This window comes from Acromyrmex echinatior, chromosome 12 (genome assembly GCF_024713525.1).
Source record: "Acromyrmex echinatior isolate Ae372 chromosome 12, ASM2471352v2, whole genome shotgun sequence".
Taxonomy (NCBI): Eukaryota; Metazoa; Arthropoda; class Insecta; order Hymenoptera; family Formicidae; genus Acromyrmex; species Acromyrmex echinatior.
This window is the reverse complement of record NC_141863.1, coordinates 12924493-12943213: the sequence shown is the minus strand read 5'-3', so window position 1 is coordinate 12943213 and position 18721 is coordinate 12924493. Positions and strand designations below refer to the sequence as shown.

Here is an 18721-nt window from a genome sequence, read left to right as displayed (position 1 = left end):
TTCTTAATATTAATGATTATTGTAAGTTAAATCAATTTGTCACTGTAATAAGTAACGCCATAAATAATAATCTACAGAAAATGATTACTATAGAACAGTGCGAAAGACTTAGTGGTTATTTTGTGATACGTGAGTATACAGGAATAGTAAAGTATGTTGTATAACAAAATACAAATACTTTGCTCTTGTATTCTTTGAACAGTTTGTTGTCTTGTATATCCAATGTTTGAGATATACGGCATTTTTAGCGAGCGGGATTTATGCCCAAAGCATACAAAATGCGCAGATTGAATTCAGTGCACTAAATGCAATAAACGCATTACATGCAATATGTACGTACCTCGTGTCATAACACTTGTAATACATGTAGAAAGATTGTAATTATTATTTATTACTTCATATACATATTTATCATTCTTATTCCTTTATAAACGCATTTTATAAGTTATTGTGTCATTTTATGCCTTATTTATTTGCATTATTTGTAAATTTTTTATGAGCCATACATACTCCCGCCCCTCTTATGAGTAGCCATATATCCCACTTCTGAGATATACGGCAAAAATACTAGGGTTTAAAAAAGTATTAAAAATTTTTTAATACGAAATATAAATATTTCGGATTTCTAATATTTTTTCCATAATAGTAAACAGTACAAAGTTTTTACTGACATAGTTTACTTTAAACATAGTAAATAATACTAATAAATTAAGTTTTTGATAGGTGCGGCGTATATACCGGAGTTACCCTGGTGTAAATGTTTAATTATGTGATATCTTATTATTTAATTATTACATTTTGTTTTTCGTTGTTACAGGAAAGCCTGGAGGAACGAGTGCAAGAGTTGGAGCAAGCGTTACTGGCGGAACGTATCGCGGCTCAACGAGATCGAGCAACGATCACAAAATTGCAGCGGCAAATCAACAAGGTATGTATATATTTCATCGTAAATAATTATCTTTTAAAAAAGAGATAAAAAAGTCACCGCCAAGTACACGCGCTATCCGTACAAAAGATTCGATGCAAAAATATAAAAAAACTGTCGCTAATTTATCTTTAATTTAATTGTCAGTAAAATCAAATATATTATAAACTATAGAAATCAAAGTCTTAAAAGGTCTGGATCTTAATGCTTGTATGATTCTTTTGTGAATTTATATATTACGTATGTAGACCCCAGAAACGTGCACCGAAATGATTTTTCGGTCTTGAAACGCTAACTCTATTAAATTATCGCAGTAATATTATAAGTTAAATTGACTATCAATTTAACAAATTTTTGATACTTATTCGCATCTTCAAAACGATCTTAATAATATTAAATGATATATTAAAATCTGTAAATAATTAATTCTTATTGCGAAAAATATTACCTCAGCCAGGAGTCAAACCCAGATCTCTTGCATTCCGTGCGAGTCCTAAGCCTTTAACTATCGTGGCTTAGTAATATTCTTCGCAATAATTGGTATATGAAGGAACAACGTCTCTTTAGGCGATGAAATATACTATAGTTATTTATGATGTTATTATATTAATTACACAAAATTACCTTTTTAAGAAAAAGAAGGTAAAGGCAGATGCGTTGCTCGAACAAAAAATCATTGTACCAAATTGAAAAGAATTCAACCAATGTATTTAAAAAAAAAGAAAAAAACATCAATATGTGCTGTTCGAACAAAACATCATAATATCAAATAAAAAAAATTCAAATGATATATGGACGCAAAATTGTCGTGTCTCTTGATATAGAATATTTACAGATCGACATATTCTTAGCAAACACGAGAAATCGGCGATGTTAAAAGTGCTTCATTATTAATTTACCAAAATTCATCAAAATATTTTCAAAAGACATAAATTATTTTAATATATTTTTATGGAAGCCAATAATTAAATATATAGGTAAGTCAAATGTAAAAACTTGGTAAAGTTGATAGGTAAAAATATTGAATAGATATTACATAATTGAACAATTAATGACCAGTATATGACTTTAAATATTGCAGAAAATAAATATAAATAGGACAATTTATAGCTGTCGAAAATTTTCATACTTTTACGAAAGGTCGCATTTCCGCGAAATTTTTATCATATCTTGTACACGTTTGCCTCCTCCATATCGAAAGGGAGAGTAGCATGGTAAAATATATTGCTATCGATTCGGAGTTAGTCAACTTGATCGAACTCCATTAGCTCTATTCGCGCAGTCATTTAGATTGAAGCACCTGAAAACTATAATGTCTGTCTTGTACAGAATCATCGATCTGTTAACTCGCCTTGCTCTTCCCGAAACGAAACTACAGTCGCGAGGATAGTCCAGGATGGTGGTAGTTTGTGATGGTAGTGGTTTTGATTCGGACCAAACGTGCAGATCCGCGCGGCTGGTTGCCGTTGCTCTGCGGTGGCGCCGTTTGCCGTATCAGATAACGACGACCCTCGTAAACCAAATCCCATAGACTGCAGGAAACTCTCTCTGGTCTCCGAGATAGAGAGGCTAAGAGCATCTCCGCCCCTCACGTAATCACGTTCCTCTCCTGTTGGACAGTTTATTTGCGTTATGTCACTTCCAGTGAGGTGCCTCATAACCGATTTATCTCGTTATCCTCAATGATCTCGCGGTACTCATTGGATCGCCCGACACGTTGTTACTGATCGGTACCATCGATAATGTGAAATTATTACTTGAACCGTTTTGACTTAATTATCTGGAGCACTTTAGAGATAATCATTGTGACTTTCATGCATTATTATATAATAAACTACATTAATTTAATTATTTCATAATTTTATAGAGTTAATGTTGTGATATCTAAGTAGACGAAAAGTAGTTTTGCTGAAGTATTTAAAAATGTAATTAAATATACATAGATCTAGAAACAATGTTGTTTGTGGACCATCAAAATAATTGTGTAGGACGTGCTTAAACTAGCAGCGAGAATATTAAAACTTTATGCAGGATTGTTATCAACGTTTAAGCGTTCTACGTAATTATTTTGATGGTCGAAGGTAATTATTTTTATCTATATTTAGCTAAATCTTTAGACAGCTCAGCAAAACCTTTCCATGTACTTACATACTGTATACGCAATTTTCTTATTATAAATATTCATTTTTTGAAAATATTTACTTAATTTATATTTATCAAGTACACTGAGAAAAAAATATTTAAGAATTTATTTGTGAGAAATATATTTATTTCATTGAAATAAATCTTTATTTAAATTACGGCGAAATAAAATGTTATTACTAAGAAATAAGCCAATAAAAAACTGTATAATTTGCCACAGATAAGCAGTGAGATTAAAATATTCAAACTCTGACATTAAACCCTCTTTTCTCTCAAAGTAGAAAATAATTTCTTGCTAAAAAGATTATTGTGTAACTACGATAAAGCGGTCGCGTTATAATACAGTTTACATATTCGCGACAATATTAAAATACGAGAAAGCCTGCGCTTTTGTATGACGTTTTTATATTACGCAATGTTTTATTATTGCACATTACTGAGTACGTATTTATATCACACTTCATTTCCCGCCGTGCAATTTCCGGCATAAGGCATTCGCGATTACCTCGACGTTTTCATCGAGATGAAAAGATCGCGCGCATATGCAAAGACCGACGGCGACTGTAATATTCTGAACTTATCCGTGCCATTTTAATCCACTTTTCGTTATCAAGTCGACAACAGAAAGAGAGTCTGTCTCGTCTCCTGCTAAGATGGACCTTCCAGAATAGAATGAGGATGATGGGTACGTAGCGTGCTTCTGACGTGCCCTTTTTCTGCGCCCCTTTTGCAAGTCTATAAAATATTATGACAAAAACATAAACGATCAGAGGGTGCAGAACACCCTCGACTCGTCTGTTTAATCTCGTGCAGTGATTTACGCGTTTCTCGCGAGCGGCTCGAATTATTTATCACTCATCACGCGATCGTAAGTCGAAGGACCCGCCAATTTTCTTCGAATCATCTCCGCCGTCGTTGCGAGATCACGGATGCCTCTTTTTGGAGCTTCAAGCATAGGCGTTCAAAATGAGGGGCAAGAAGGGGCATTTGCTATCTCCTCCCTCAGCCGATGATTTCTAATACAATTTCTCATTGACTTACACCTATCTTGTCGCGGTGAGAAAACTTTTAAAAATTTTTTAAACCTATCATTATGTATACTAAAAGGTGTATACATTTATAATTAAATATACGTATATATATATATATATATTTTTTTTTTAATTCTCGAAATAAGTTTTTGTGTGTGAATATACAGGATGTTTCATAAATGTATGTCAATACTTTAAAAGGTAAATCTATAATATACTAAAACAAATGAACATATGTCCTACATATCTTAGTTTTCAAGTTATGCATGATTAAAAAAATATTCGAAATACCTACATTTCGAACATTTTTCTTAATCAGTCATAATTTGAAAACTAAGATATGTTTATATGACGCTTTTTACTTATTTTAGTATAGATTTACCTCCTAAGTATCAATATGTATTTATAAAATTCCCTGTATACACACGTATGTAAATATAAATATTGTATGTAAAACAAATTGTGCAATAAAAACGTTGTTATTGTTATTATTATTATTATTATTATTATTATTATTATTATTATTATATTTTGGATCATACCCCCTTCTAGCAAAAATCCTACAGACGCCTTTGACGTGCGATCGAGAAGATTGCTCGTAGCGCTTTGCGATCCTTTAATATCTTTTTGTGTCGCTTCGTAGGATGCGAGAGTATGGATTCAGCGATAGACTGATTGGCCATTTATATGAGATTGCATATAATTTAATAAATACGCCGCTTTTTGATCGCTGGAAACCAAATGTAATTTCTATAGGGTTTTAATTAACAATACAAGCACTCCATGGAATATGGAAATCCTGCTGCGAATTTCATTTAAATTACGTGTAATTTTATTCTAACAATATGTAATAACAGAGGGAAGAAAAACTTGTTACGTCGGCGCTGATTGCAAGTGACGAAATTCTTTATCATATAAATAATTAATTAAATAATTAACATTTTTAATTTCCTAATTGCGTAATTTAATTACTTGTGTTTACGTCAAAATTTTTTGATGTAAATATTTTTGCAATTAACATTAACTTGTCAAGCGTCCACGGTTTTTTATCAAACATACACGATTCCATGCGATGTGATTAGAATTGTGGGAACTACCGTGTAAGATGTCGGAGGTAGGCAGACAAAATTAATTACATCGTGCAGGAGAGAACGAATACATTCTTTTCTTTTTGTTTCTTTTTTTCTTTTCGGAACATAACAGTTAATTATTCACCGGGCAAATGTATAAGTAATCCAGGCTGGACGTTCTACCACATTTCCACAAATCCACTTGATACTTTTCCAGTCACGAACGTTGTCGGCGCTACGGCGGTATGTAAGCCGCGATAAATTGCAGCCGCTGCGGTGAGTTAAATCTACGTAATTTCTGCCGAAATTAAGCGCGGCGGTCCGGGAATTGTGGAAACCAGCCTGCTGATCGCGCAAGATCGAATGCACTCGAGTCAGAAAGCGGTCGAGCGACTCGCTTGCTTATCGTGCGTCTCTTCGTTGACTTCATTCATCCTGGCATTTTTCCAAGAGTGTAATTTAGATGGTGCTTTGGATAGTTGCCGATCTCATTAATTGCGCTACGTGCGTTGGTTAGATCATATTTACTGAAGATATAATTATTTCATATCGTTATTAAAAGTTCACTAATTCAATATTTGCAGAGAATAATTATTATTATTATAACATATTTTAATAGAAAAGTATGAAAGAGAGATTATTTTTCAACAAATATTTATGATATAGCTATTATATTTAGTGCTGAATGCAGAATGAAAAATATTATAATGATTTAAAGCTTAATCAAATTAAAAATTCGTTACATACTTTCAGTTAATATTAATTATATAAATTTATTAACAGTTTCAACATTAACATCTTTATAATATGATGCTTAAATATGATGCTAGGTAGCATCAAATTATTACAATTGCTTGTCAATTTAATTAGCGATTACTAGAGTGGTTTTAATTACGTTTATAATCCGGAAAAACAATTCGACGCGCAATTCTAAAAGATTACAATATGCAAGTATATATGCAAGTACATATATAGTGTATATTAGTAATTTAAGATTGAATTATTTAAAGCAATGAAGATTCAACTTCGACCGTAATAGACATTTTAAATTTCTAATATTGTTTCTCACATATGCAGTCCAAAATAAAGATTCTTAATATTGTTTAACTATATCTGGAGACACTGGTAATGTCTCGGCGTTAAGGTACGCGCAGCAACGCTATCATGACTTTACGTCAGACCGCGAGTTACGGGAGATTGAAATTGTTAAATCTCAATAACGGCTGAATCGAACGGCTAAGGTTCTACATACGCTCAATCGATAACGTCCACTCAAATTGTGTAATAAAAGTGCTTTTATTTTTTTCCTACATGCCCTACGAGCGGAGATATTGCGACACAAAATCCCGATGTGAAACTTTTCACATAGATATAATTAAGATACGTCGTTATTAAGGGCATTCTACAATGCGTTGCAAACATCACGACAACCAGTCAGAAGCATAAGTAATACCATTAACGCTTCTAATTATCGCGACAAACATTTCAACTGGCAACGGTTGTTTGCAACGCATTGTAGAGTGCCCTTTATTGTCATCGTCGACCAGTTAGCCAAATGTACTGTTGCACGTTTTGGCACGAGAGTGCGCTAGCGTATGATTGATGCAATGCAGTGCAACAAACGCTGGCGGTGCACGGTGCATAGTAAATGAAATTATACGTTGGTATTTGTTAATAACTTTTGTTAATAACTCAGATAGGATATGATAATGAAAAATCATTTCTATTTGTTCTAATTAATAATAAATATATATTTAATAAAAGGAAATTGAATGAAAATTACACGCTGATAATTGTTAACTAAGCTAGGAAATGATAATGAAAAAGTGATTTATTTGTCATCAATCTCCATTTGTTCATTTATAACCTAATATTTGACAAAAGGAAATTGGATGGAAAAGAAATTATATGTTGGTATTTGTAATTAAGCTAGGAAACAAAAGAAACAAAAGTAACAAAGATAGTACAACTTGCGTTTTTTATTTTTTAATTTGATAGAATTAACTTTAATAGAAATTTGATAGATTTAACTTGATTAATTAATATTGTAGCATCTTTTAATTTTTTATTTGAGTATATTAGTTTTTTTCGAGGAGTAGTAAATTTTTGACAGAAAATTAAAGTTGCTATTACTTGAGTTGAAATAAAAAGACCTTCAATAAGAATATCTTTGAAGAAAAATTAAACTACTATTAATTGGGTTGGATACTTAGGTTAGGTTTTATTAATGAAACACATTTTCTTAGCACGTTTTTTAAAAAGGTAATTTTGTTTTATTTTATCTCGTTATTAATAAAAACTCAATAATATTTATTATTTATATATAATATATTTATATTATACACAAATAAAAAAATATTAAAAGAAAAATAATTATTATATTATAATAAATTATAAAAAAAATTATAATAAAGCGATACAAGAGAGAGAGAGAAAGAGAGAAAGAGAGAGAGAGAGAGAGAGAGAGAGAGAGAGAGAGAGTATATTTGAAATATATATTAGGTGTTGGAATTAATTCGTAGCGTTTTACAAGTGATGGGAAGTACTTTCATTAATGTATTTTTTAATGCTCATGTGAAATAAATAACATTCTTTCATTAAAAACGCTACGAATTAATTCCAACACCTAATATAATATAAATTATATTGAGAATTTAGTATTAAATAGATAAAGAAAATTATGATTCAAATTTAATAAAATTAAAAATTAATTTTATACTTTTCGCCAATATTGTTAAGATATAAAAAACGAATTGTATTTATTTGAAAAAAAAATCAAATAATTTTTTTACATCTGTCATATGAAAAGTTGTCATAAAAAATAACTTTCAAAGATTGCAGTAGACAATCTCTACAACAGAGTAACAATATAATTTATTAAGGAACCTTATTCGATATACGTCTGGGGAATTATTGGATCATTTGCCATTTTACCGCGAATAAGATATTGTATTTACAAAACTCCCGGGAGGAGAATCTAATACAGTCCGGAAAATGTGCCCGCGAGAGACGGAGGACACTAGAGAAAGCGGATTGGCGGATAGGCGAGCAATGGGGGGATAAAGAGGTTCTTTGGGGTTCGACGGTGACGCGCGCGGTCTCTCCCCTCAAGTAAATTACATTCCCGGCAAGCCGTATCGGATTATCCTCACGCCACGCCGTGCTGAGGCGAGGATACGTCTAGACTGTAGAAACTTCGCCATATCGCTGTTCTCGCGCGCAAGGATAGGAAAGTTTAAAATCTCTCTGCACGATGGAAGATACCAAGAGTGAATTATTTCGTGTAGGAGGCAATCTCGCGCCCATTCTTGGGAGAGCCGATAGAATTTCACCACGCGTCGCGACACGGAACAGACAGCCTCGTTCTTGCACTCGCGGACTTTACCGAGAAGGCATTATCGATCGGCAACGAACAATGACCGTACATGAAGTCGGTCTTATAAGAAAATCACGCATTTAAATATTTGCTCTTGTTTCATTCGTATTTTAAAAAACTTTTTCAAAAATAATCCTCGAATTATACATATAGTGCAAATAATTCTTGAAATTATAGTTTTTGTTTAATCTTGAAATTGACTCAGTAATAAATCTTCTTTTGAAGTATATTTTTAATATATAAGGTGTCCCACAATTTGCCCGACAACGCTCGTGGTCAGGTAGAGTGAACTAAACTGAGTCGAAAAGTCCTTTATCATTTTGCAATTTTCGCAATAGTTAACAAGATATTAATTATTAAAAATTGCCAAATATTAATCTTCAATCATTCTTTACTCAAATACAATATTATCAACTTTGCAATTGCAAAAAACAAAAATTATTTATTTTCTTCTCATAAAACTTTAAGAATTTTTTATTAACTATTTAGTACTGCATTTTCTTACTTTTATCAACTAGAAAAAACGAGAAAATATGGTATTAAAAAATTCTGAAAAAATTCTCAGAACTTTATGAAAAAAAAATAAACAATTTTTGTCTCTTACAGTTTTTCTGTAAAGTTTTTTTTGCTAATATTTGAGAAACAAATTATTGAAGATCAATATTCAGTAATCAGTAAAGATCAATTTTTAGTAATTAATGTCTTGTTAACAATTACGAAAATTGCAAAATGACAGGACTTTTCGACTCAGTTTAGTCCCCCCACGAGCGTTCTTGAGTAAATAATGGGACACTCTGTATAACTTATTATAAAACACTTGATAGGTTAGAAATCATCATTCACTGAAAGAAAAGAATGATTGCTGTTACCATACTTTACTTATAATTTATAGTCATTTTCAGAACTATATATTTATAGTTATTTTAATTATACAAATATATACCTAGTTAATTACGCTAGGAATATAACAAGCCAGAGCTTTGGTCAAAATTAAGTTGGTCGGTCAAGGTAATGAGCGAAATTACACATGTCTTAAAGGGAATCCTAAAGTGAAGCTCAAACCTCAACAAGTCACCAGAGGTCGCTGTGTTTCCAGCGTACCTAGAGACCCTTTAATCTAGAGACTAGCCATAAGAATTTCGTCAAATTTCTTCGAGCAAGAAAGAAGTATAGGCTATCTCACTCTTCCACCAATGCATGATGTATACACATCGCTATTGGTGGAAGAGTGAGATAGTCTATAATCCTTTCTCGCTCGAAGAAATTTGATGAAATCCTTATGGCCTGATTAAAGAGTCTCTGATTAAAGTCTCTAAGCGCACCAACATGTTTTTATACTGCCCAGACAGCACATGACATGCTAATATTCTATTTTTATACTGAATGTACTGTGATTATACCGAAGAAACTGGAAACGTTAATATGACGTCTCAGTAAAATATCATTTTTTGTATATTGTCAAGATGTATTAAATATAATAACTAAACTTCAATTTTGATACTAAATGTACCGTTATTATATCGAACATATCCAAAACGTCTCTAAAATATTCTTGCGTTATATCTCATTTATATCTGTGATACATTTTCAGAATAAACAATGTTGAATGCAAAACGCTACCTGCAGCAGTGATAATCTAACTTTTATTCTGTTACTTACGACGGCTCTTCTGTCAGATCGAAATCTGTACCGAAACTCGAAATTGTCTTACTTTCATAATACTATCTCTAAAAAAAAATCACATTATTTAGACCGACATTTATAGTTCTTTTATTTTACGATCATCTTGAGTAATGTCTAAAATGCTAACACAGTTCTATGATTGAAAGTCGTACTTATGCGCGGCGGACGCATCTCAGATGCTGTTCTTATTTGAATATTTATGCCGGAAAGTGGTGCAGACTTATAGTTCCTGCATACTTGACGTGGAAACGCCTGCCGAGCGGCAAAATGTAACGCCGTAGCAATAAGCTTACAGCTCTTTTAACATGTTCACTAATCTAACCTAATTCTAAATACAAATTCTAATATACAAAAGTGCTGGACAAAAGTATTGACACAGAGGATGCTACTATAGAATAAAAATATTTTCAAAGATTTAATTCTATGAAAATACTATTTCATAGTAATAATCATGTACCAATACTTTCATTCAGCACTATATACGCAAGCATGTGCGCGAGGTTGTGTATATGTACGTGTATATGTGCATGCATACATGACATACTAGAGACATCACTATCATACACGCAGATATTATAGTTACGTACTAGAGACGTATTGAAGACATACTCATACATCTCAGAATAACTACGGTATATCACTAGGAGCTTCCTGCGAAAGTCTACGAGATGAGAAACTGTGGACATAGTAGAGTCTGAAGAAATACTTTGTAGAATCTCAGACGCGTCTCGAATGTCTTAACGATATATTCAACATACATTTACGATATCGTTTTAACGTTGTCAGAAACGTAGGCTATCTGAATATACAAACCAGTATCTCACACAATTTATGATACACGCAGTCGCACGTTCATGTCAATTTTCATATAACAAATTCGTTGCGATGAAGCGTCTAAGTTTAATTCTAAGAATTCGACGTTATTTGTTTATACAAACTACGTGTTTGTGAATTACTATTTCGTAAGTATAGGTTGTAAAACTTTCGTATCAAGTAAATATTGTCACAACTTGACAGCTTGAGACGTCATGTTTCACTAAGAAATGATAAAAAATATATTAATTTCGAAATTTTTGGTCATTTTCGGCATAAACATCTCACACCTCACAAACACGTATACTTTAATCTTGGAAAAGGATTTTCGAATCTGTGAAAGAGAAAAAAAAATATTTGTTGTGCAAAAATTATTTGATTTAGTCGATAATACAGACAGTTTTAGGATTTCCTAAAGAATATTGTGTGTATATTTGTTTTGAAGAATTAAAGATGACTGTCACAATGAGTGAACGATGATCGCAAGACAAGCATTATCGCCAACATCGGAAAAATATCGCAAAGCCAGAGCAAAGGAAAGTTCTGAGATATATAAAATTTCTACATAATAATAGTCATATACATCGCTTGAAAATTTTTAGTTTTTTCTTAACGTATTTTTTAGTTATTATGATGATATAAGTAGTGAATTTTAAAAAATAGTTACATCTAATTATTATAATTGCAATTGCATTTATTGAATAAAAATGATTATTTTTACCATTTATATCTTGATATTTTACTATACTAATGTTTGTAATTATTATAATTTATAGCATTAGGTGTTGGAATTAATTCGTAGCGTTTTACAAGTGATGGGAACTACTTTCATTAATGTATTTTTTAATGCTCATGTGAAATAAATAACATTCTTTCATTAAAAACGCTACGAATTAATTCCAACACCTAATATAATTTCTGCTATTTTAAAGATCTATAATGATTACTATTACTAACTTTATAATAGTAAAAATGGAACTTTTAACTATAATCATTTTACCATTCAGTTATAATCAAATATCAAATACTTTTCTCTTAGTGTTCTTTTTAATATGTATATTTTTAATACAATTATTTGTTTTAAAATAGTTGGCGATTATTTTTTTGACAACTATAAACATTTAGTGAGATATATATTCTTATAAGAAAAATATCACATGGATTGCAGAGAAAAGTGATTTATGACTATAATCTCACTGTCGCTTGGTAAAATAATTAGATGGGATGATCTTTTAGATTTGTATAGTTTTTACTGCTATATGTTAATAATAATAATTATATCTATTTGGTTCTATAAAAAAATATATGATTAACAAATGTTTATAAATTAAGTTATGATAATTACTATCATTTTTTATCTCTTATTGTTAGTATGTCATTCTTTATAATTTTATAGTTTTTAAGATTCTTTTAAAGTTGCAATTTCAATTATTTTATTCCTACTGCATCAAAAATTATTATGTAGAATTTAAAGATCCATTAGCCATTCGTTTTAAAGACCTCTTTCATTTCAAGATTTTTAGTGCAGTGTGCAAAACTTTTTGCTGATTCTCTCCCGGGCGACATTTGCTGACGACGTCATCGCGATGGCTCGCTGAAGGGTGACGATTTGCGCGTTCCGCCGCGACAAAAAATTGAAATTAATCCTCTCTCAAGAAATCGCCGTCACACTTATTACGACTTAATAAGCGTCGTTTTCTATCTGAAACTGGATAGACGGAGTTATTTCTAGGTGCGACCGTTTTTCATTATTCAGGAGCGAGATAAAACTGCGTTTGGCGCGTTCCAAATAACGGACGAACCTTCCCGCCGGAATAGATTTATGGTGTATGAAAGCGATTTTAAATGACAACGGTAATAACGACGACAATGTTGCTATACCAGAAAATGCACGTACCTATGAATTCCACTGGCAAAAAACACAACGATGCAATATCTCAAACGCATTGCACCGACATTATCTTTATAAATCTCTCTTTGAGACTTCTCTTTGTTTCGTAATAATCGTTCTACGAGAATACCGTCTGCTTGTCTTAATTATCATTCTCGAAATAATTCCATCTCGAAATATTTCTATTTGTTCGTACTTAAACCCTTCACTTTTGCATCTCGAGAAATTACCGCTAAAGAGGATATAAGGAAATATACTGAGATCGCAATCACGCATGTTGAAATTATCGATGAATATATGTTAAATGAAACACATTCCTCTGTAAATGGAAATGATTTTATATATATATATATATATATATATATATATTTGTATATATATAATAGCTATTTTAATTATATTTATTTAAAATTTTAATATAATTTATGTTATTGCAAAAATAATACAATTTAAGTGATGTATTCACATAAACAATCTATTATAGTTTATTACTTAAGCTTTGTGACTTTTTTTCTAATTTTTTGCTGAATTCAAAATTGAAAAATGATGATCAGGTTTAAAATAGAAAATATTTCTCAATCTTAATTAAAAATATGATATTATTTATACCAAAAATATAATACAATATATACATATTTATATATTGTAATATACATAAATGCAGAGAAGACTGAAAAAAATAGCATAGATTATATTGAATAAACATGTAAAAAAAGTCAAAGTAAATTCAGTTAAAATATATTCAGGCCATACTGAATATGTACTATATACTATAGTACATATATACTATAGTATATGTTTAATTTTTTTACTTTTTCATTAAAAAATATTATATAAATGAAAAATATTTATATAATCTAATGTTACTTTTAATAATTTATAAACAGTTGTTTATAAATTATTAAAAGTAACATTATGTTTATTGATTTTACATGTATTGAGTTTACATGTAACACTATGCAAAAAATTATTTTTTAAACAATTGACTTATCTCTACAATGTTTAATAGATGAATTAAAATTTAGACAATGACAAAAGTAAAAAAACATTATAATCAATGTGTGTATATTTAATCTATCTCACGACGTTCTGCATGTTGTTTAACTAAAAATAAAAGAATGCACTGCAAATTGAGCAATTAACTGATGGTAATAAGTCACATGAATAGCCTATACGATATATTAGTGTTTTTTATTAATTTAATTAAATTTATCGTGTAATTATCTATAAATAACGAGTAGATCATATTGAGTATTATGCCATTGGATGTACAGTTACCTTACGTAACAATATCGTTTTCATTCAAAAGTTAGTTTATTTTAGTATGTTATCTACAATAAATTAAATCATAATTGAACATAGTTGAACATAACATCGAAAAAAATTAGTTATTTTATTGAATTACTTTCTAAAGATACTTTTAGATGGTCCCTTCTATCAGGATACTCTATTTCTGAAGAACTCAAGACAGATTTTTAACACTATTAATCAGTCGAGTTGCAAGGAGTTTATATATGTTATAGCTTTCTTGCACACGTAATCATCTCTCTGCATAAATAACGAAAACATCCTTGTGAACCACAGACTCTAATCAGTATTAGTTAACTGCGCCATTAGACGAATTAATGAGGCGCGTATCTCGCGCGTTTCGCTATCATAACGAAAGCCTTAGGAGTTTACGCTTATCTTCGGAACAGCCATTTACTTCAACGTGAGGCATCTAATCGCCGGTTTCCTCTTTCGACACGATAGACCCGATCAGCAAATGCCGGTACCGTTTACGCGCTCCTCGTGGAAATTGCAAATTGCGTCAATTAATGAGCAAACGTTGCACCCAATGTAATGGATATTACCGCATTAGCGTCAAACTGGAAGAATATTAAGCTTCATTTAAAGGCTTGGCTTCAACTACACTCGAACTCATTCTAATGGATTTGTTTGTCCATAATAAACTCAGGGATTTATACTGCAAGTTTTATCAATAATTATGATGTAATTATTGTACTCTGAGAAAAGTGTTTCGTATTTATGACTATAATTGCATGATAAAATAATTATATATTTTTGAATTCGTAGTCAGTTTCGATGTTAATTATATGTATTTTTTAATATATATGTTAGGGTCAAAGACCGAAAACGCTCACAGAGCAAAAAAACCGATCACAACGCGTTATGGCTTTTGAGATTCAGCCACAATATGAAATGCCATGGCCTTTTCAAAAACGCTCAACGCGTTTTGGCATATTGAAAAAGACCACAAAGCGAAATTTATGTTGTGGTTCTCTTGACAATCGACCAATACGCGTTCTGGCTAAGTTAAAATGTCACAATGCGTTCTGGTCGTTTATTATGAATAAATGATTGTGTAAATGATTGTAATATGATCATTAATCTGTCATGTAGAGTGTATAGACTAGTGTTTATTAGTTCAAGGCGGCTACGCTACCCCGAACAAAAAAAAACATATCCTACTTTGGAACTTAACCGTCAAAAAGTTGCAATCTAAACAGTGTCCGCTTGGAATATTTCTAACTCATGAAAACAGTAGAGTGTGAGAACAATCTTTTTAGAACGATCTTTTTACTGTTTAGACTGCAACTTCTAGATAGATCTCAAACAGTTAGATCCCAAACGGGTTATCTCGGAGGCGCTATGAGGCACTGAGTAGGTACGCTTCAGCGTAGAGCGCAAAATTTGATAGGGCGCAAAATTGTAATAGGCAGCGCTATTCTCGTAAATATAAAGCTCTACCTTATTTAATATTTTTAATAAATTAGTTAAAAGTGATTTTCTGGAAATATTTTCAAATTTAACAATAGCGTTATAGATCTTATTAACTGTGCTAATATCTGTGGTAACTATAGAGGCTACTTTTTTTCAAAATTAAAAATAATAAAGAATTATTTGAGAAATACGATAACACAGACGTGGTCATGTAATTTAGCTATGATATCAATTGAAAAAGAATTGACGAACAGTTTTGATTACGTAGTCTTGATTACGTAACAATTGAAGACGTAATCAGAATATTTTTAAAAACTAAAAAAAACTAGAAAATATAATATAGTATGTTGCATTTGCGTCAAATATATTATTACAAAAGAAAATATGAAATTTATTGTATTCGTATTCCTGCGTTGTGCAAATTGGTAGAAATTCTTTTAATTGTTAATTCATTGCCGTTGGCCGGGGATTGGTGCTTCAGAGACTTAGCAATCCTTATGATGGGGTGCAAAAGTAAATTCTAGCGTAAGGCGCTAAAGACGGTCATAACGCCTCCGAGGATATGTTGTTTTTTTTTTGTTCAGAGCGGCGTAGCCGCCCTAAATCAATAAGCACTAGTCTGTACATTTCACTGTCTACATGATGGATTAATAATCGCATTACGATCATTTACACATTCATTTATTGATAATAAACGATCAGAATGCGTTGTGAGCATTTTTGAAAGGACTACGAATTTCGCATTGTGGCAGAATCTCAAAAGCCATAACGCGTCATAGTCGGTTTTTTTGTTCTATGAGCGTTTTTGGTCTTTGAGCCTAACAAATAAATTATAAGTACCTATAATTGTTATTACTAATATTTGTAAAATTCTAAGCTTAAGTTATCGACAAGTCACGGATGAAGTACCCCACTTATGTAATTAATTCAAAAATTTTCCGAAATACGAGAGTGATTAGTTTGTTACGAAGGTGAGCGTGCTTTAATATCTCTGGAGTCCATGTAATAAAACCCACTATATTGAATCGAATGGTGACTGAACTTTATGACCGTATCTCATTACGCTTTGGAGATTGAGGATTACTAATTGAAGATAAGAATTCAGCCAATCCCCAAATCAAACGGATTAAAATTAAAATTATCTGATTGGTCTAGCTATATAGAAATCTTGATCAATATTTTATATACATTATAACACAATAACTATAAAAATGGAACTCCTATAACTATAATTATTTTATTGTAATTATAGTCGTAAGTATGAAACACCATTCTCCCAGTGAATGAATATAATCGTTACATGTATAGAAATGGAATAATGCCACAGAGCATAATTCTTCTTTTTGATGTCGTCAACAATCTTGCGCAGCTGCTGTTTCTTTCATCTTTAACAAAGCTCACTTTAGACACCCGTGAAATCCTTTCTTCACGGCCGCGGCGCATCGTTGTTCGGAATTCAGAATTTCAAATGCTCTTACATTGAGAGAAGTTTGTACAAATAACGCGAAAAAGCCGCGAGGATTCGTGGATTCAAGAGCAACGGTAGGAATGCCTGTAAACGATTCTGTCTCGACGTCGTTGTGTTGTCGTCGATGACAACGTGACGGCGCGAGCGTGGCAAGGAGAGGAGAGAGACGCGCCGGTGCACTTCACGTAAGAAATGCGATTCCTAGACGCCGCGGCATGCAAAACAGCGCAATAAGCAGGCAATAACCAAGGACCTTTTATTCCGACATGAAAGCCCGCTGCCTGCAATCCACGCCGACTGTTCTCTCTCTTCCCGTTGTTCCGAAGGAGATTCAGAAGGAGGCTTAAAAGTTATTTTACATACGAATGCATTCCAAGTTTTATTCCCTGAAATTGCATCGCGTCATCTTGTCCGATTGTATTGCGACATTCCGTTTCACGGTCTAGAGAACAAGAAATGCGAGTGCAAGTGAAAAACACGCGTTACTGCAATTATTATAGTAAAAATTAATTATTATAGTAAAAGTAATTATTATAGTAAAAATTATTGTTTACGTATCTAACAGATAAATCAACATTTTTCAGTCTGTTTTAATTCATGACACTTTAAATAACAAGCCAAATTTATCGAAATACTTTATTAGGAATATATGATTCAACGTTTAGCACAAATCTTTTATCAGAGAGATATCAACATTCAGTAATAAACAGAAATTCTTTTATTTTATTGTTTTAACTCTTAATATACACGATGATTTTCTATTCTTTACTACACATGATGGGTCATTTAAATTCTAGGTTAATTTTTATTGCTTTAACGAATATACAAAAATTAAGTGATTCTTACTCTAACATTTTTAGAAAATACTTATAAGATTGTGTATTTAAATAATTATATATAAATATTATAACTACTTGATTGCATAATTACTTGATGCGCCTAGTTTTTCGAAGGAAAGAACTGTGCAAGAAAATAATCCAATCATGGATATTAACAGTGATTTTATTGCAATGACGATCTTTCTTTGACTAAAATGAGAGTAAACACAATATAATTTAGACAATTTCCACAATTTTTAAAATATTTTTCGCTATTATTATTACTTTTTTTTAATTTTCGCAGCACACTTGGAAATACCTTGTGATATATCGGTCGAAAATTTCAGATTAATAGAAAGACGTTTTGTAAATCAAACTATTTAAATTTTTGTTAATTATTTTTTCTTGAAGGAGTGATGAGAAGTTATGTAAAACTCAATAATCGCAGTTTCGTTGAATAAATTATGCAAATCCAACAATGGCGTTAACCGTTACTCTCTTCGAGAAAGTCGCCATAACTTTGGATTTATTCGCGGCGAGATGGATTCTCAGCTGCCCGATATTCTTAAATATCGATATGCTCGATGGAGCATCAAGTCTTGCAATCGAAAGCTATTCCGAAACTCTCTCGTCGTTTACAGTTCTATTAACTTAACCGGGGAGGGGGAAAGGGGGGGAAGCAGCCAAGAGGGTGAGTTTTAAGAGCTGATGTCGCCGGGCCGACTTATGCGCTGGCTTTTCCACTTGCTTAGTCTGGCGTCGGCGAACGAACGACGCTGC

At 31.8% G+C, this 18721-nt stretch overlaps 1 protein-coding gene across 5 annotated transcripts in view; it reads left to right on the top strand.

The window, feature by feature from the left end:
* Positions 1–18721, top strand: part of LOC105143172 (uncharacterized) — a 422981-nt gene that overhangs the window by 287282 nt on the left and 116978 nt on the right. For all 5 annotated transcript variants that reach the window (XM_087411822.1, XM_087411820.1, XM_011051259.2 and 2 more), the window contains one exon: positions 818–928. In XM_087411822.1, the coding sequence (XP_087267948.1) occupies positions 818–928 (111 nt within the window). The remainder of the gene's footprint in view (positions 1–817; positions 929–18721) is intronic.